Source organism: Falco peregrinus, chromosome 1 (genome assembly GCF_023634155.1).
Source record: "Falco peregrinus isolate bFalPer1 chromosome 1, bFalPer1.pri, whole genome shotgun sequence".
Taxonomy (NCBI): domain Eukaryota; kingdom Metazoa; phylum Chordata; class Aves; order Falconiformes; family Falconidae; genus Falco; species Falco peregrinus.
The window spans coordinates 108,096,562-108,115,698 of NC_073721.1; the positions used below are offsets into that span (position 1 = coordinate 108,096,562).

The 19,137-nt window shown below is 38.2% G+C and overlaps 1 protein-coding gene across 20 annotated transcripts in view; it reads left to right on the forward strand.

Moving 5' to 3' along the window:
- HERC1 (HECT and RLD domain containing E3 ubiquitin protein ligase family member 1) overlaps positions 1-18,738 on the forward strand; it is a 109,832-nt gene extending 91,094 nt beyond the window's left edge. For all 20 annotated transcript variants that reach the window (XM_055806335.1, XM_055806348.1, XM_055806338.1 and 17 more), the window contains 24 exons: positions 383-513; positions 993-1,192; positions 1,667-1,781; positions 2,327-2,473; positions 2,999-3,100; positions 4,166-4,339; positions 4,649-4,942; positions 5,706-5,771; positions 5,890-6,015; positions 6,629-6,767; positions 7,205-7,386; positions 8,133-8,288; positions 8,796-8,918; positions 9,511-9,613; positions 10,311-10,480; positions 11,888-12,026; positions 12,295-12,464; positions 12,850-13,019; positions 13,216-13,381; positions 14,709-14,785; positions 15,210-15,462; positions 15,699-15,851; positions 16,852-17,157; positions 18,074-18,738. In XM_055806335.1, coding sequence (XP_055662310.1) covers positions 383-513; positions 993-1,192; positions 1,667-1,781; positions 2,327-2,473; positions 2,999-3,100; positions 4,166-4,339; positions 4,649-4,942; positions 5,706-5,771; positions 5,890-6,015; positions 6,629-6,767; positions 7,205-7,386; positions 8,133-8,288; positions 8,796-8,918; positions 9,511-9,613; positions 10,311-10,480; positions 11,888-12,026; positions 12,295-12,464; positions 12,850-13,019; positions 13,216-13,381; positions 14,709-14,785; positions 15,210-15,462; positions 15,699-15,851; positions 16,852-17,157; positions 18,074-18,259 — 3,848 coding nt within the window. In that variant the 3' untranslated portion in view covers positions 18,260-18,738. The remainder of the gene's footprint in view (positions 1-382; positions 514-992; positions 1,193-1,666; positions 1,782-2,326; positions 2,474-2,998; positions 3,101-4,165; positions 4,340-4,648; positions 4,943-5,705; positions 5,772-5,889; positions 6,016-6,628; positions 6,768-7,204; positions 7,387-8,132; positions 8,289-8,795; positions 8,919-9,510; positions 9,614-10,310; positions 10,481-11,887; positions 12,027-12,294; positions 12,465-12,849; positions 13,020-13,215; positions 13,382-14,708; positions 14,786-15,209; positions 15,463-15,698; positions 15,852-16,851; positions 17,158-18,073) is intronic.
- The last annotated feature ends 399 nt before the right edge of the window (positions 18,739-19,137 follow it).

The following is a 19,137-nucleotide window of genomic DNA, read 5'->3' on the forward strand; positions in this document are numbered from 1 at the left end:
TGCCAAGAAAGGCTCCAGTTGTTTTCAGTGGTTTTGGTAGAAGCTTCCCTATCTCAGATATATGTATAGGATTCAGTCTACTTCTTTTCTTTTCCCTAGCATTTTCACCATGTCAGGAATGTAATTCATTAATTTTAATAAAAAGAGAACTGAAAAAACTATTAAAAAATAATCTCAACAGGTGTCATTACAGTGACACTCAGTTTTATCTTTACCATATAAATTCAAGACAATTTTCAGATCCAAAAGTATGTTGAGTAACCTTGGTGGTGGGGGAAGTTGTTACACATTTCATATTTTAGACAATTGCACTGCAAAAACCACTTTGGCAGGAGTGAAGTTTAGTTTAGTTTAATTAAATTTTGTTTGTCCGTTTATGTAGTGTCTGTTACATGCCTTGCCTGGTTCAGTGAAGACAGACCATTTGCAGTTGGCTATTCGGATGGAAAATTGCTAATGGGAACAAAGGAACCCCTTGAAAAAGGAGGGATCGTTCTAGTTGATGCACATAAGGTAGTTAGTCTTTTTAATAAAAACTAATGTGTAATTTTTTTAGGTAAAGATGTGTGTAAGCTATTTTCTCTATTTGAAAGCTATTTATAAATTCAAGTGCAGATTGTTTTTGCAGATTATTTTAACAACAGATACCTGTTTCTGAGATACATGTTAAACACAGTATAGTTTAAAGGAACAGTCTACCAAATTTTGTAAAAAAGGAAAAATTGTATAGCTTTTTTTGCTATCAGGGATTGTGAAGGGTGTATGTAGATACAGCAACAGAAGTGTATTAAAGACATAGCTATACATGTTCTAATGGTTGGACTTGATGATCTCAAAGGTCTTTTCCAACCTAAATGATTCTATGATTCTATTCTGTGTCTGAATTTAAAAGACTGTCGTTCTTAATTTGTAAAATATGTCACACGTTTTTGTGAAGCTTAAGTTCCTGTGCACAACAAAAGATGTTTTTCTAAATATTTTAAATCCAATAGGATATGATTGTTAGTATGAAGTGGGATCCAACTGGTAAGATTCTTCTGACATGTGCCAAAGAAGAAACAGTGAAACTCTGGGGGTGCATGGGAGGATGCTGGAGGCGCCTGCATTCGCTGTCCCATCCAGCTCTTGTGAATGGCATTGCCTGGTGTGCTCTGCCAGGGAAAGGACCCAAGTTGCAGCTTTTACTTGCTACGTATGTAATTTTTTTGTTGTTTCTATAGCTCTTTTGCAAGTCTTTTCTATCAGTCTTTAGTGTCCAGATCAAAGAAAAGTTTTGTCTTTTTTTTTAAGTAACATTAATTCAGTAAGCCAGTTGACATGAGATTCATGAGGCTTCAGAATTCAAATGGAAAGAGTGACTCTGGTCACCTTACCAACCATTTTCTCCATGCCAGAGACCTGTTTGTAATACTGCTGCCTGAAAGCTTCTTGCTTTGCCCAAATATTTTTTCTGAGACTGTGGTGTTAGTAAAAATTGAAAAGGTGGGGGCAGGGATGGAAAAATGCATTTATTCATTGGGAACATCCTTTTCATTTTAGATTAATTGATACAATGTAGTTTTATAGGAGGATGCTAAAGACTACTGGTATTTTAAGTTAATACCAGACCACTGATACTTTGTTAGTTAATACCTTTGTTTTTCTGATTTACCCTGACTTCCTCTAGAGGATGCCACAATGGTTTGGTGTGTGTCTGGACTGTTCCCCAAGACGTAGTAATCACTTTGCAGTCCAGCTCAACTTGCTCAGAAGGATGGTGGGACCAAGAAACAACTGCCAAGGTAAAAGGGGTAAACTCAGTGTTTAAAAAATCCTCTCCGCTCATTCTGAAGCGGGGGGGAGGAGAAGAACGTGAGCAAGTTACTCAAATCTCAACATTTCCTGAGAGGAGACATTTGCTAAAAAATATTTGCAGTGCGTTTGTATATGTATAGGCATTTTCAGAACAGGAAATGAAAAATCACAGGTTTGAATGAGTTTTATTTGGCTAAGGACTGTATTTTGATCTGTTTTAATTTTTAAGTTGATACATTCATACTAAAATTTAGTAAGATCTTAACTTTTTTTCTAGACTAAGTCAAGATTAATTTCACCTACATAAATTGTAACATGGCCTTTAAACAATGGCATTTTGTAAGGGGAGTAAAGGTGATAACGTGACAGAGATATTTATAAAATTATCATAGTACGAGTCTTTTTTTATTATCTTATGGAAATTACCCCATCTCTATGGATGATCAATATTTATTGCAGAATATAGGAGCCGTTATGCTAGTCTGTTTTCTGTAAGTAAATCAGTGTTCCGTAACTATGAAATAATTTGCAGGATGGATACAGAAAAGCAGTAGAAGTCAAGTGTGTATTTCAACTGAGAGGACACATTACTCCTGTTCGGACTGTTGCATTCAGTCCCGATGGACTGGCATTAGTATCTGGTGGACTTGGTGGTCTCATGAATATTTGGTCTTTACGGGTAAGATCATTGTTGATGTGGGATGTTTTTTTTTTAGTATAAGTATCCAAAATAGTGAAAGAATCAGACTAGTATTCTCCCCACCGCCATATGTTAGAAGCATACGATAAAGCATAGTATAAAATTATTTATAATAAAATACAGATTGAAATTATAATTAACATTCAAGTGTTTTGTATTTTATGGTTCTACTATTAATTCATTCTCTATGCTTGGTCATATCAGTTAGGCTTTACAGAACCAGCTGCTCTCTCTTTATAGTTGGGAACAATATTATCTTACTTTGAGAACTTTTCTGGGAGTCAGATAATGCGGATTATTAAACATTTCTAAATCCTTGGTTATCTCCTTAATATGATAAAAGTTCTAGGTTATTTTTTTGTTGGCTTTTAGTATAAACATTTCAGTTTCTAAATGGTTATTGAACAGCTTAGGAGAATATCATCCCTTAGAAATGTGATTGTATGCATTTAAACAGAAAAGTAGCTGTGTATACACACTGACTCAAAACACTTCTTTCCTTAGGATGGTTCAGTATTACAGAGTGTTGTGATAGGTTCTGGAGCTATTCAGACTGCAGTATGGATACCTGAGGTTGGAGTGGCTGCTTGCTCTAACAGATCAAAGGTGACACTATGTCTTAAAGTAATGTTCTTTCAATTATTTTATTAAAAGACAATGCCATTTGTGTCTCTGCTTTTCCTGCCTTTCTCCCTGCACGCCCCCCCCCCCCCCCCCCCTTTCTATGTTTTTGTAGACAAATGCAGATAGAAATACCTATCTCTGTTATATTTTCAAGACACATTGTTCTGGCTTTCAGCTATCACCTGACAGTAAAAAGACTGGGGTTTATTTAATAGTGTCCCGTGTTTAATTTGGGGGGGGGGGGGGGGGGGGGGGGGCAGGGTGGAATCCTGAGCTGGTGTTTATAAAGCATGCTGCACATCGGTTACATTAGCCTTTCTGTTTCATGGCAGCAGTCATAAATGGACAGTGAAAACAGGCAGAAGACAGAATTTTATTTTTATTTTCCTTTAGGCAGCATGAAGAAATGATTCCATTCCCTTAGCAAATAAGGTATTTCAGTGATCTAACTTAATCTAAAGCAGCCTCAACCTCAGAAATTTTTAAGGAGCATCAGAATTTAGTTCAGGGTTTGCTGTGTCAGGAACTGCTGGCATCTGAACAGAACTTTCATAACACTTGATTGTTCCAAAAGATGGTATTTTTTGTGAACAAACATACTATGGCACACGTGACTCCTGCTAGTAGAGTCATGCTGCATGTGGTTCTAAGTATTTTGGGATTCTGAATACAGCGATTCCTGAATACAGACTCAATATTGAAGGTCATATTACAAGGCAAATCTTAAACTAAGGTTACACCTAAACTAAGTCCTAAACTAAGATTGCAGCATTCACTGAAATTAATTCTGCTTATTACCACGTCTGCATTCTTTCTTGGAGTGAGAATCGTGGGGCTGACACAGGTGTGTGAGGAGGTGGCAAATGGAGATGGCTACTCCGAGGCATTTGTCAGCAGATTATTGACCAACAGAGACAAGAAATGTTCAAGGCTGTGTTTTCTGGCCCCTACAGAAACTAAGATGATTGGTGATAACTCAATGGAGCTGCATAATCCTGCTTTATGAATTTTTAATTTCTAATGTGTCTTGTGACTGCTATTAAACAGGATGTGTTGGTAGTGAACTGCACGTCAGAGTGGATATCTTCCAATCACATCCTTGCAACGTGTAGGACTGCACTGAAACAGCAAGGAGTGCTGGGATTGAATATGGCTCCTTGCATGCGCGCCTTCTTGGAACGTTTGCCCATAATGCTTCAGGAACAGTATGCTTACGAAAAGGTAAGAAGAGCTAATGTGGACGTGTAAAATTTGTCTGACGTGAGGTCGCTCTTTGAATCTGAGCTCGTTTCAGTCTTTCACCACAGAGAACCCAGAATACTTTCCGACGTCCTATTTAAAAATGTCTTTCAGCATTCTCAAAGCTAATAGTCTCCTAATTTGAGAATATTTTAGAAAAACTCTGATTAAGTGTGGAGGAGAGTATTTTTCTACATGACTAGGTTTGAAGGACTCCTATTTCTCAATGGGTTGATATATGTTTCTGACTTGGCATGTTCCTTTTCTCTGTCCCGCTCCCCTCACCTCTAGCCCCACGTTGTTTGTGGAGACCAGCTGGTTCACAGCCCCTACATGCAGTGCTTGGCGTCGCTCGCGGTGGGCCTTCACCTGGACCAGCTCTTGTGCACCCCCCCGGTACCGCCTCATCACCAGAGCTGCCTCCCCGACCCTTCAGCCTGGAGCCCCACGGAATGGGCCTGGCTGGAGTGCTTCTCTACTACCATCAAAGCTGCCGAAGCCCTGGCCAAGGGCGCGCAGTTCCCAGAGTCCTTCACCGTTCCCGACCTGGAGCCTGTTCCAGAGGATGAGCTTACCCTCCTGATGGTAAAATGCACTACATGTTTCAACAGCGAAGCGTGTTGTTATTGAGCATCTGGTATGATGCAGTTAACATCTCTGAACTGTTAAGATTTATATTCATTAGCAGAAGCAGCAGCAATAAGTGTAAGTTTAATTAACTGGTTAGAATATACTGTAAAGGTTGCGCTCTTGGTGTGTAATGAGTGCAAGCCAGTTGCACAGTAAAAACAAAACGAAACAACACAAAACGGAGAAGTAATTTTTGTATGTGAGAGAAGCAAGAGACATAGAGCTTTACAATGATGTTTTTAGAGTAATTTTGGCACATTCCTACACAGAGTTATTTTGCTAGTGTCAATTGTCTTAATGACTCGTTAGGGCAGGTAAACCAAAATAGAAATTTTAGATTAAGAATTTTTTTATCAGCAAGTTTACAATATTTAAAGCCGGTGTTTGCAATTAAAACTTAAAAAGCTCTAAACATCAGTAAATAGGGAAAGATTACTTCATGACAAATTTTGTTTGATTTTTTTTTTTTTTACTTATTTGGATTGCGAGTTACGGATAACAGTGCCATTGCTAGATACGTGTACTAAGGAAATAAACTTGGCCTATGAATGAAAATGAAGTGTTTGAGTATTCACATATTCATTGTTGTTGCTACACTGTTTAGAATAATTTGAATGTCAGTACTGTTTGTAGTTAGAAAGGAAGGTATCTATTACATAACAGAAAATACAAGGTGCATCCTGAACTGAATGTGGTAACTGTGGCTTTTGTCGTGTAGGATAATAGTAAATGGATCAATGGTATGGATGAACAGATAATGTCTTGGGCAACGTCAAGGCCAGAGGTTAGTAAAACTGATGGTTTGGGGTTGTTTTATTACCGTTTTTTTTAAATTCTTTTGAAACATTGGAAGCTTTTAAAAGTACTCTTGTTCTAAAGCATTCCTTCATGCTGTTCCATAGGATTGGCACTTGGGAGGCAAATGTGACGTGTATCTGTGGGGAGCAGGAAGACATGGGCAGTTAGCAGAAGCTGGTAGAAATGTCATGATACCAGTAGCAGCACCTTCATTCTCTCAGGCTCAGCAGGTGATCGCTTAAGAACAGTCATGATTTAATGATTTACCATGTATTATCTGTACAGTTTGTCAAAATCTCTACATGTCTTATCAAATTGTTGTTTGAATTTACTGTGAAGTACCCCCCAAACGTGTGTTTTCACTAAAAAGTCTTTTAATTATTTGACAAATTCAAGCCAAGAAGCCACTGAAATCTGACAAAACGATTTTTTTCATACGAGCATGATTTGAAAGTACCCGCACAGCTTTAACATAATACATGTGCCAATTTCCTTTTTCTGAAATAACATTGACATTCACAGTGGAAACGACAACACTAAATCTCAGGTTTCTGTGATTTCTGTCACTGGAAGAAGTTTTGCCAAAACCAGTAGCAAGTTTCAATTAGGTTTTTATTATGATGAGATTGAGTAACAGAACTCTGTTAAACACAGACTGGGTGAAGTCTTACGTTAATAGGGTTGTCACAAAGGTATTTGCAGTGTGACAAAAGTCTGTTGCCTTGATATAATTACAAAGAAAAAAAAAATCAAAAGGAGATTGTACATTGTAATGCAGGTATTACAGTGTTGCTGCATCTGACAAAAAAAACATTAAAACCCCTTTGTCTCTTTCTAAACTAGGTTGTTTGTGGTCAGAATTGTACTTTTGTCATTCAAGCTAATGGCACAGTTTTGGCTTGTGGAGAAGGGAGCTATGGGCGACTGGGACAAGGAAATTCTGACGATCTTCATGTGTTAACAGTCATTTCAGCACTTCAAGGTAAAATCCTTGGGTGTGTGGTAGTTCATATAATTATTTATGTAGATGCTGGTTTTGCACACTTACACAGTAAAGTATTGTAGTCTTAAATTCAAAAAATTGGACAAATGAAGTAGATGTTAGTTTCTCATGAAGATTTGAGTGGTAGTATCTTAAAATTCCGTAGTTTTAAGAAGGCTGCAGGGAAGAATGTTTGCTGAAGATAGGAACGTTTCGTTTCAAAACTAATGGCAGATGAAATGCATGGGTTGTACATGAGAAGATGAAGGTTTTGTTCAAAATAAAAATAGATAAACTGCTATAACAAGAAAACAGTTCCTTTGGTTGGTTCTTTTCCCCAGACTTAATTGGCTACCACTAGGTGCACTTGGATAAATGTATGTTAAGAGTCTGTTTTAATTGATTCTAAATGTTGTTTTCTCATTTTCCTTTACCAGGCTTTGTTGTAACACAGCTGGTGACCTCTTGTGGGTCTGATGGACATTCCATGGCTTTAACAGAAAGTGGGGAAGTCTTTAGCTGGGGAGATGGAGATTATGGCAAACTGGGACATGGGAACAGCGACAGACAGCGCAGGCCTAGACAAATAGAGGCTCTGCAAGGAGAAGAAGTGGTGCAGGTGCCAAAATATTTTTGTCTCCTACAGAGTGCAGGTGTGGTTGTCTAGTGCTGGGAATGTTCCAGAACCATTGTCAGTCTTGGCAGTTTGGATTCATATACCAAATGAAGACAGGCAACTTTTTACTTCTGAGCATTATGAACCAAGTTGGTAATTTCCAGCTGAAGGATGTTAATATCGCAGAGCTCACTGTTGGTGTGTGATGTTACCTGACAGTTGTTGCTGGAGAAGACTAAAAATTAGAAAGGGCGTGGAAGAGAGGGGTGACCAAAAAACTGGTGAAATAACAGGCATGATTTAAAAGTTTCCCTTGGTCCTTCTCAGGGGACTTTGTCCTACAAAACCGGTCACCAAGACCTCCTCCTAGTACTAGATGTGTTATAGTAACGCACAAAAACTTGTTTGGCTTTGACTGGAGGTTTCTTTATAAAAATACAAAATATTTGCACAATAGTAGTCTGCTTGCAGAAAACAGTAGTTGGTAGAAATATATAAATAAACAAAACACCTGAAAGGCTTTCCTCACACAAATATCTGCCTGTCCTCCTCCTCAGTGTTACTGTTGAGAAGAGTAAGAGGTCATTGGAGAAATCATTAATACTAAAATACCTAAAATTTTAGCTCTTATTATAAAGTGAATGTAGTTTAGGGGAGGAGAAGGTATTACATACTTACATGTAATAACTAATATAATTTCCCCCCCAAATTTAAAACGTGTTTAAAAATTACATTTATTTTGCTTCCAGATGTCATGTGGCTTCAAACATTCAGCTGTGGTGACGGCAGATGGCAAACTTTTTACATTTGGAAATGGTGATTATGGTCGATTAGGACTTGGAAATACTTCCAATAAGAAACTCCCAGAAAGAGTGACGGCGCTGGAGGGTTACCAGATTGGACAGGCATGGTTTATCTAAAACTAGCCATGTATCTTTGTTTAAAGCTGATGTTTTCAATGTATTTAAGTGTTCTGGGGTTTTTTGTACTTGGATTTTATTTTTATTATGATGGCGGAATTTCAGTATGCATGCTTTTTAAAATAATTACTTTCCTGACTCTTGAGCCTCATTCTGTAAAACTGCCCATGTTTTTCAACATTTTAACATTTCAAGATTCAGGCATTTTTACACATGAATTCATGAACTGTTTTTATGTTCTTAAACAATGAGCATGTGTAGCATGATGCTATGCTTTGCTTCTAGGAGCTGAGAGCAAGCAAGTACCTACAAGACACTACTGTGGTCCTAAATGTCTTTAAAACACTGTGATAAGCAATGAAAGTTCTAATTGTTTTAAAAGGTTACTTATTTTTCTAAAACACAATTTTTCTTTTCTTAAAGGTAGTTGGGGTGCTTGAGTTAGCAGTAAGTTAGCAAAAGCTGTGGTCATAATGTATTTCTCTCAACCAGGTGGCCTGTGGACTCAATCATACTGTAGCTGTGTCAACAGATGGCTCAATGGTTTGGGCTTTTGGAGACGGAGATTATGGTAAACTTGGTTTGGGAAATTCCACTGCAAAATCTTCACCGCAGGTTAGAATTCATAGAGAAATTACTCTTTGCATAAATTTTCAGTGCTGTTAAATGTGTTACGTGGTGTTCAGAGTGTAATTATCAGAAGTGCAATTACTAATTCCACCTACCAAACTTTTCTGTTACAGTCTGGCATAAATAATTCTGATGCTGTGTTATGCTGAGCTTGATACTTTTAAAGGATTTCTCATAAATAATAGTGACCTTATCTCAGTGGCAATAGAAATAGTGAAAACCTTGGGATTATCTTAGAGAGCTTTCTTATTTTGGAATGGCGGGGGTGGGGGGAAGGTTGTTTACACACTCATCTACTTCCTCCTATGCCAGTCCCTGCTCACTCCCAGTAAAAAAAAAAGGTATTTGAATCATTCTGCATAGAATAAGATACCATTAAAGAAAAAGAGAAAACTGTGTCTCCGTTTCCTGTATTAATTTACAAGCATTAATTAGAGTAATCCTACAATGTATGCATTGCACAGTGGGAATTACAAAATGTCTTTTAGGAAGCAGGAGTTACAGATTAAATTCTTGTTTGCTTTCTGTTTCTATCCTCATAATACCATAGCTCTTTCTCCTTTCACTTACCCCTTAGAAAGTCGATATTCTTTGTGGAATTGGAATAAAAAAAGTTGCCTGTGGAACCCAGTTCTCTGTCGCACTGACAAAAGATGGTCATGTATATACTTTTGGACAAGGTAGGATGATGATCTGGTATTTGGCACTTTCCATCTATGGGTTTGTGTGTATTGCAAGTGAAAGGGAAGAATATTGAGATGTACTTATGAGACTGACCTAATGCTACTTTTTAGGTTTGTGCTGACACAATCTGAATTTTGGAACTTCAACAATGCAATCTTAACATACATCTGTAATATCCAAATTTGTAGCTCTCTCTAGTTTGATTTCAGGATAGCCTTTCAGTTTATTAATGTACCTTTTGAAGAGGGTTTTCCTAAAAATTCACTGAATTTCACGTGTGTGAAAACACTGGGTTACTTAAAAGTTTACTTTGTCTAATAAAGCATGTGCCTGTACAAGTTGTTTAAAAATCTGGGCGGGAGAGTTTCCAAGTGCACTGATTTAAACCCGTTTAAACTTCTCAAGTCAGCTAATTCATAAGTGTTATAAAACCATACATATACATATGGAAGTCTTGCTTTAACAGAATTTGATCTTTGAGACTTAAAATAACAGCTTTAGCAATTTAATGAGCACTGTAGGAATCACTGTTTTGTGGGAGACATACTCTAGATCTTGGCCAAACCAATTGTACTGGTGTCCAAGTTCTAAGAGTATGTAGAATTGGTTTTTGTCCCTCCTTGCTTTCTACCTGCAAGTAAAATTAACATTTTAATGTTCTTTACACATAGAGACATGTGCTTGCAATTTTAGATCGCCTGATAGGTTTGCCAGAAGGTCGTGCTCGAAATCACAACAGACCCCAGCAGGTTCCAGTGCTGTCGGGAATCTTCATTGAAGACATCGCCGTCGGAGCAGAGCACACGCTGGCTTTGTCATCTACGGGGGATGTATACGCATGGGGAAGCAACTCGGAAGGGCAGGTCAGAACTCTTCCCTGTCTATTTCTAACCTTTATAAGGCTGTACTTGTTCTTTACAGATGTGATTGGAATATCTTGATTTTGGTGGAGAAGAAAGCTTTTGTATTTGTTCTCCTCCTTTCCCACTCAGCCATAATAACACTTCAGGCATTTCCATTATTTTTTTTTTATTTCCTGTGCTTTTACACAGTAGCAGTTTGGGAAAACACTGGAAACGTTCTAGCTGAATTATTCTAATCAAAGATTTAAAAAAAAAATCACAAATTTTTACCTAATTCTTGAGCTATCATCGATTTTTTCAACATAATAAAACTTATGGTTTGTGGCAATCACATTTTTGAACTCTTTAGGTGCTTTTCATGAACATTAACTCTTTAGAGAGTAATTTTTTGAAGTGAGAAAAAATAATTATTAAATAATAAATTCTCTGTTTTCTTTTGGACCCTAATTTTATCCCGGCCCTTAAAAGTCTATTCTTGTCCCTCACCTCATGTCTAACTCAAATTTTTGAAAGGATTTCAGCTTTTTGATAGTTCTGCGTGCTACAGGTATAAGGAGGAGCCTCTTGACATATTAGGAGTTGGTGTTTCAGGGATTTTGGGCCACAAAATTTTGGAGTTTATTCTCTGGTGTTTCAGGACTGAGTTTTTGAGAAGGGTTGTTGGGCAGGTTGTTTAGAGTAATTTCTGAGAGGATCTTTTGGGTTTGGATTGTTTGTTTGGTTTTTTATAGGGTGCTTGCTTTGTGTTTCTGGAAGAGAAAAAATTGTTAGGGTAAAAAAATGAGAGAAACTTCATTCTGAAAGCCTATTTTATATGATTTTCCTTTCAGTGCAAAAAAACTGTTTTATATGAAAAAGAAAATAAAATTATACTCTTCTAATATGAAAATTTCACTTTTAGAATATGCAATTACCATAGGATACAAAACTATCAGTAAGAAGTCAGAACAGCTTCAAGTAAACTTTCTCTTCACACAAATTGTGTTTTCATAAACTGTTGTAGGAATTTATGTGCTAGAACAAAAATGGCATTTAAATGGCCCAGCAGAGACACCTGAGCTATGTTGTCTGTGCCTAAGAAAGACTGCAACATAGATGACTTAGCAGCATCGGTTAGTTCCTCAGTCTGCAGAAGAGCTTGCAAAACATCTCTACTTCTTCTAAGGCCTCTTTGGCATCTAAATCTGCTACTCCCATTGAGTATGGGTACAATATTCTATCAAAAATAAAAGGTAAATGCTAAATAATAAAGATATATACAGTAAATCTTTTTTTATCCCAGTATATGCTGTAGATCAATACCATATTTTACCATTTGCTCTGAATCTTTGCTTAAGAGAGTTTTAGAAATATCACCACAGTTGTTGATTCTTCTTTGTCCCTTTTAAACCTGTTACAAATTGTCAGCTTGGACTGGGCCATACCAACCATGTCAGAGAACCAACCCTAATAACCGTCCTGCAAGGCAAGAATGTTCGGCAGATTTCAGCAGGACGGTGCCACAGCGCTGCCTGGACAGCTCCGCCTGTTCCACCGAGAGCGCCAGGTAATGCAGTGAGGCTGATTGTGTGGCCGTATGAGGGAGGCTTTGTGTTTCCTGGGGGATGAGTGCAATGAGAACTTCTGAACGTTTGGGACAACACTTTTTCGTTTTATATCCGTGCAGGTTGTCAAATGTTGCTGCTGTCGTGCTTTAAATCCAGTTGGCAGCTGAGCACCACGTAAACCACTGCAAAGAGAATCAGCTTCACCCTGGCCAAAAGCAGTACAGCTACCCTTTATGAAATGATGCTTTTTCTCTTTTTCTGTGGTAGGTGTTTCAGTGCCTTTACAGCTTGGTTTACCTGATGCCATTCCACCGCAGTACGGGGCACTGAAAGAAGTGAGCATTCATACAGTGAGAGCAAGGCTCAGACTGTTGTACCATTTTTCTGACCTCATGTACTCTTCATGGAGATTACTTAACCTCAGTCCCAATAACCAGGTAAAGTTCCATTTGAAAAAAAGCAGCTCTGTTGTGTTACGCCATGTCACTAGAGAGTTTCAGACCTGATCAAGATGGATCTTAATGACAGGTTCTGTAGGGGGTTTGTAATAAATAGAAAAAGAAAAAAAAAAATCTGGATTAAGCCAGACTTTGTCGAAGTATTGTAACGTATTTTCGCTTGTGCTAACATTAATGTTTCATGCTAACGTGTTATTGTTTCAGCTTCCAAAAGCTTACAAGCCTCAAAGCTAAAGACAAATAGTGCTAACCTGTTTCCTGAAATACTGAAGTGCTAGTGGTTAGTAATGAAGAATTTTATTCTGTAAAGAATGGAATTAATATCCTCTGTTAATATGTTTATTCTCATGCTGCTTTATTGCAGAACAGTACATCTCATTACAATGCTGGAACATGGGGAATAGTTCAAGGACAGCTAAGGCCCTTGCTAGCACCCCGAGTGTACACGCTCCCCATGGTGCGCTCCATAGGAAAAACTATGGTTCAGGGGAAAAACTATGGGCCACAAATTACTGTGAAAAGGATATCAACCAGGTCAGTATTGTTTTCACAGGCATTGTATTATATTAGACCCCAAACAATTACTGATATTCATACTTTTTCCCTTACTTCTGGCATACTGAGCTCGCTCTGTACAAGTTTACTAATGAAGTGACTTCAGTAGCCTTTATGTGTTCATGAGCTACATTGTATGGCTGTGGTTTGTTGGTTTTTGGTTTTTTTTTGAAAGAGGTCGGAAATGCAAGCCCATTTTTGTACAAATAGCAAGACAAGTGGTAAAGCTGAATGCATCAGACCTTCGTCTGCCTTCCCGTGCCTGGAAAGTGAAACTGGTTGGAGAAGGAGCTGATGATGCAGGTGGAGTGTTTGATGACACGATTACAGAAATGTGTCAGGTATGAAAAGTCTATTAGTTCAAAATGCCTGGGAAGAGGTTTTGTTGCCTCTGGTGTGTTTTAGTATTTTTCAAATTTCCTTTCTTCCAGGCATAGCAAATACTTGTTCTTCAGTCCTGAGCCACAACACTAGAGCTGCCTACTTAGGGATGGCTCTGGGGGTAAAGAAATCTTCCTAGATTGTGGCAGGGAGATGCCATAAGGCCACACTATAACTAGTGTTAACAGCGGGCCCCTTGGAATTCTGAGATGGCCCCTACATGGTACCGATGCATTTTGCAGCCCCTCATTCTTCCCAGCCAGTGCCCCTGGAAGAGCAGTTGTACTGCATTCCATGACTACAGTATGTTCCCTGTACACAATACAGAAACACCTTCAGGCAGGTGTTTCTCACATACCCGGAGATGACTTGTCACCTCACACATTCAGTGTGGGAAGGAGATCGGTAGCAGGAAGCACACACTTTTGCCTGTCTGTAAGCGATATTGTTGTTGTCAACAGAGCTGTCTTCTCAGATTCCCCAGGAAGCTGAAGGCTTCAGACTGCCAGGACTGAGATAAAGCTGGTCAATGCTAATGCATACTGCCTATACTTTTAAAGATGTGACTCAGCCCTGTGACACATCCATGGCTGTAGCTAGGAGAAGGATTCAAGGCAATGCTTGGTGGAGAAGTTTGTTCCTTAATCTTCCAGGAGCCTCAAAACGCAAAGAATGAGGATTAGTGAGGATAATTAGGGTATCTACTTAGTCTGGGACAGAGCAACAGCTATGGGTAGTGCTGGAGCTGGCAGTGGACTTAGAGTTAGGATACAGGATGGAGGAAGCTGAAGAACTCCATGTGTTAAGGGAATTTCTGAAACCTCTAAGATTAAAGTAGGGTTGATTCAGGTAAGGACTTGACGTGTAATTTTGGGGTTCTTTCCTAGATGGTTTACATTAAATACAAGGTGTGATGAGGGTTCAGAACAGAACTCATTGAAAAATTTGCTTCGTATTTGGTTCTTGAAAAAGCTGCACCTGTGGGGTGTCTAGCTTATGGCTTCCAGTTATTTCTGAAACAGGAACCAAGAATGTATCAAAGAGTGGTCGCAGTGAAGAAACCGTTGTAGTCTGATGTAAGGGCAGGTCTTGAAATAATCATGTTTGTATTATTAAAAATAATCACTACCATGTTTACTTTCTCTTAAATATTTTATATTAATTTGTAAGAACCGATCATCACTATGATTGAATATTCTGTCTTGTAATGCTATCGTGTCGTAGTCTTTCTGTAATAGGTTTGTTATGCCTATGTCTAAGAAGGCTTTTTTGTTGTTGATCTTTAAGGAACTGGAAACTGGAATAGTAGACCTGCTTATTCCTTCCCCAAATGCTACAGCTGAAGTAGGCTACAATAGGGATAGGTAAGTCGTCCAGGATTTGCTTTTATTGCAGATACTAGTGAGTGAAAATTAAAATCTTCTATTAATTGTTTTACACTAAATGATGAGATTTCATAGTTGGCTGTAGTGTATTTTTTCCTTCAGGTTGCGATGTTATTTTATTGTGGAGGAGAGGGCATGCTTTTAACATGAACTTGCTGGATTGCTGATGGCAGAATTCAGAGTAACATCAAGAATGCTGGCCTTTGTGGTCAGGATTAGTTCTGCTTATCCTGGCCTCCATCGTTTTAACAGCTAAAGATAACAATGATCTTCTTTGGCCACCCCTTGCTGATAATTGTTAGCTTATTTCTATGCTGAGCTTAGAAATGTTTTGTCTTTTACTTCTAACCAAGTAGCATAGAAATAATACTGGAGTATTTTCACTGCCTCTTTGTTCTTTCAGGTTTCTCTTTAACCCTTCGGCATGTTTAGATGAACATCTGATGCAGTTTAAGTTCTTGGGCATTCTCATGGGTGTAGCTATCCGTACAAAAAAGCCATTAGATCTTCATTTGGCTCCAATGGTCTGGAAGCAACTTTGTTGTATCCCACTCATCTTGGAGGATTTGGAGGAGGTAGATCTGCTCTATGTGCAGACCCTCAACAGCATTCTTCACATTGAAGACAGTGGGATTACTGAAGAAAATTTCCATGAGGTAAGATACGAAAGTCGGAGCTCTTAGTTTTTTTCTGGAAGTGGTTACTGTATCAGATTGGCTTTAACTTCAGTATTTATATAATTCAACGTCTGGTTTGGGGAAAACAAGCACTTGATATCCATTTGGAATAGTTTGTGATCTTATTTTAGTTCTAGGTGCCTGAGAGTAAAATAGTACATTTGGATCCCTGGAATGACTGACACTGAACATACTTTTCCTGTTTTGCATAACAGATGATTCCTTTAGATTCTTTTGTTGGCCAAAGTGCTGATGGTAAGATGGTTCCCATAATCCCTGGAGGGAACAGTATCCCACTTACCTTTTCAAACAGGAAAGAGTATGTGGAGAGGGCAATTGAGTACAGACTCCATGAAATGGACCGTCAGGTAAGAATCTCATTGTGACTCTATCCCTGTTGTTAATGCCAACAGCTTTTTGAATTATGCAAGTTTCCATTCCAGTTATTAGGGAATAAGAAAAGCTTGGGTTTCTGGGTTTCTGCATCTCACCTGGGTCCCTGTGGTTCCTCACACACACGCCTCCCAACTGTTTTGGGAGCTGGTTTTAAATTGATCCTGGTTTTCTTGCTAATTGCTAAGTTGACAAAAGAGCATTAGAAACCAAACTTGTCTTTCATTAGAGTAGCCCCACTGCAACTGTCAGTCCCTCATGAGAAAAAAACCTGCAACTGTGCATGCTGTGCACTGTGATTAGATATTACAGCAATGTAGAGACTAGCTATAGTAAATATTATTGACAAACATTTAACTTAAAACTATTCTTCTTCTGCTTTAGCATAGAAACTACAAATATTTCATGATAACGTTTTGAGAAGTGTTCATTACCCATTTGCATACTTTTGTGTATTGTCTCGTTTGTATAGTGAAGCTTGCAAAAGCATTATAATAATTACATGCTAGGAAAGTTCTTTTCCTTTTTCTCAAGATAGAGATGCATGCATGGTATTATCTGCATTAGAAAAGGAACTTTCTCATCAGGGGTACCAGATCCTAAGTCTTCTAGAACAAGTACAGTCTTCTTACAAATATGACTTTGTCGCAACTCGGGTGGTGTTTACAGTTTTTCGGTTTAGCCATCATCATCTGTACTGCTAACTTGTACTTCTAACTTCTGTTTTGTATCAAAACATATTCTTTAATGTGTGATTATAATTGAAAATACCTGTAATATTCTTCAGGATTTTGAGAGAGGAAACAGCCCTTATGGGAGGTGCACGTGTGGGAGGTTGTATTTGGCAGATGTTCTATAATTCTGTGTCTTTATCCCATTTCTCAGCTGGTATGTTACTTTTGCATTTGGATGGTACGCTGAGTGCCAGAGGTGAAACAATTGCACTTCAAATGTTTCTTTGGTTTTGGGCAATAGGTGGCTGCTGTAAGAGAAGGAATGTCTTGGATTGTTCCAGTTCCTTTGCTGTCTCTTCTGACTGCCAAGCAGCTGGAGCAAATGGTCTGTGGAATGCCAGAAATATCAGTTGAAGTTCTGAAGAAAGTTGTGCGGTACAGAGAAGTTGATGAGCAGCATCAGCTGGTGCAGTGGTTCTGGCATACCCTTGAAGAATTTTCAAATGAGGAGAGAGTCCTTTTCATGAGGTTTGTGTCAGGAAGATCTCGATTGCCAGCCAACACAGCTGATATCTCTCAGCGATTCCAAATAATGAAGGTTGATAGGGTAAGATGCTGTTTTCTTTTTTTTTTTTTTTTGTTTCTTTTAAATTCCTGCTTAATATATTATGTCCTTTGGCAGTAGGAGACAGGTTTCCATAATTGTAAATTTACAGAGAAAGTATGGGATGGGATATGCTCTGAGCCGTTAAAACCAAACATTTCAATTGACTAGAGGGACATACACTGCATGAGTTGCATCTTAATTCATTTGGTGTGTTTGCTGTAATTATATGATTGGAGGTCAAGACAAGTTCCTGCACATGAAACAAACCTTCTTCTGTTATAACTTCTCCACAGTCATTTTCTGTTTTAATCCCTTTTTATTTAGTGATTTTTGCTCTTTTTTAATTAAGTTTCTGTAAGTAGCAACATATGATCTAATAGTATGTGAACTCTTGACATCTTAAAACCACTGTTCACAGTGTACTACTTCACATACAGGGTGCATTTGTTTGGCATTACTTTGGGGTTTTGTGCAGTGAAACACATTTTCTGTGAACTACATGAATCAAAAACTTGGCCAAATCTAAGGTAACAGTGGTTTCACTGCCGTCTTCCAGTTAGGTGTCTCTCAGATTGCCTCCTGTTAAGGTACACTGTGGTATGTAATGTGAATGGTGCTTGGTATCTTCCAGTGAGCTGCTAAATAGTAGTGTGATCAACTTTTCAAATAGTTGAATTTCATTAGTGGGTTGAGCTATTTAAAGAGCAGGTGGTAGCAGTGGTTGTGCACATACTTAAGGATGAAAACAAGTGATGTAAACAAGGGAGGCTAGTCTGCGCTTAGAAGGAATTTTGAGATAGAATGTGAAAGTGTTGATTGATGGCAGGGAAGGGAAGGAGCAATGAAATATGGCTATGTTGCGGTTTTTGCTTCGTTCAAAACCTAACAGTGTCCCACCTTTTATCCGTTTCCACAGCCTTACGACAGCTTGCCTACCTCACAGACTTGTTTCTTTCAACTGAGGCTCCCACCTTACTCCAGTCAACTAATCATGGCAGAGCGTTTGCGCTATGCAATCAATAATTGCAGGTCTATAGATATGGACAATTATATGCTCTCACGGAATGTGGACAATGCAGAGGGCTCAGACACAGATTATTAACATTCTGTGAACAAAATCATCTTCCTTTTACTACAGATAGTGCCCTAAGTCCAATTCATTGTTGACATAATTTTACAGTAACCATAGATGTTTTAGGAGCATAAAACCAGATGTTAATAGACAGTGGCCACATTTTAGTTACTCTAAATGTAACAAAAAATTAGATGTTTTTATTTTTCTGTGATTGTAAAAAAGAAAAAAATGAAAAAGAAAACAAAAAAAAGTATGATCGGTAAGGTTTTTTTTCTCCTTTTTTTGGTCACTTTTGATAAGTTTGCATGGAGACATTTTGGTGCATTTTTGTTGGGAATAGTACATTTGTAAGCCCTCCCAGTGAACATGAAGAGTTGTACATTGTGTATAATTGTTCATTAGCAAGGACAGTTTTACATGAATATTCACATATTTATTTTGTTTTAATTTGAATTGCCTGTGCAGGGTTCCTTATGCAGAGAAAAATAAAGCAAATTCAAGAATCAGTTGCTTGTATGCATTTTATGTTTTCTCTCAGGAAATTACAGTAGGACAGTGTTTAGACAGGACGTGACATTTGAAGCATCTTAAAATGTTTATCTTCAATGAACGTGATGGGTAGTACTGTGCTCTGCGTTTGTAATGTCGTTGAGGTACTGCTTTTTGGGGTATGCCACTATTTATTCCTCATACTTTGATACAAGTTAACATTGGACTTGGTTCCTTCCTGATTTTCATTTAAGCATTTTTCTCCTGCAGAAGAGTAGTTGTTGACAATAACAACATACTGCCACCTTGACTTAGAAACCTTTACCTCTTTTGTTAAAAAAATCCTTTTTAATGTACAGATTGATGGAGTTAATCCCTGATCGGAGTACCAAAAAGGAAATTGAAAGTGATGGGGG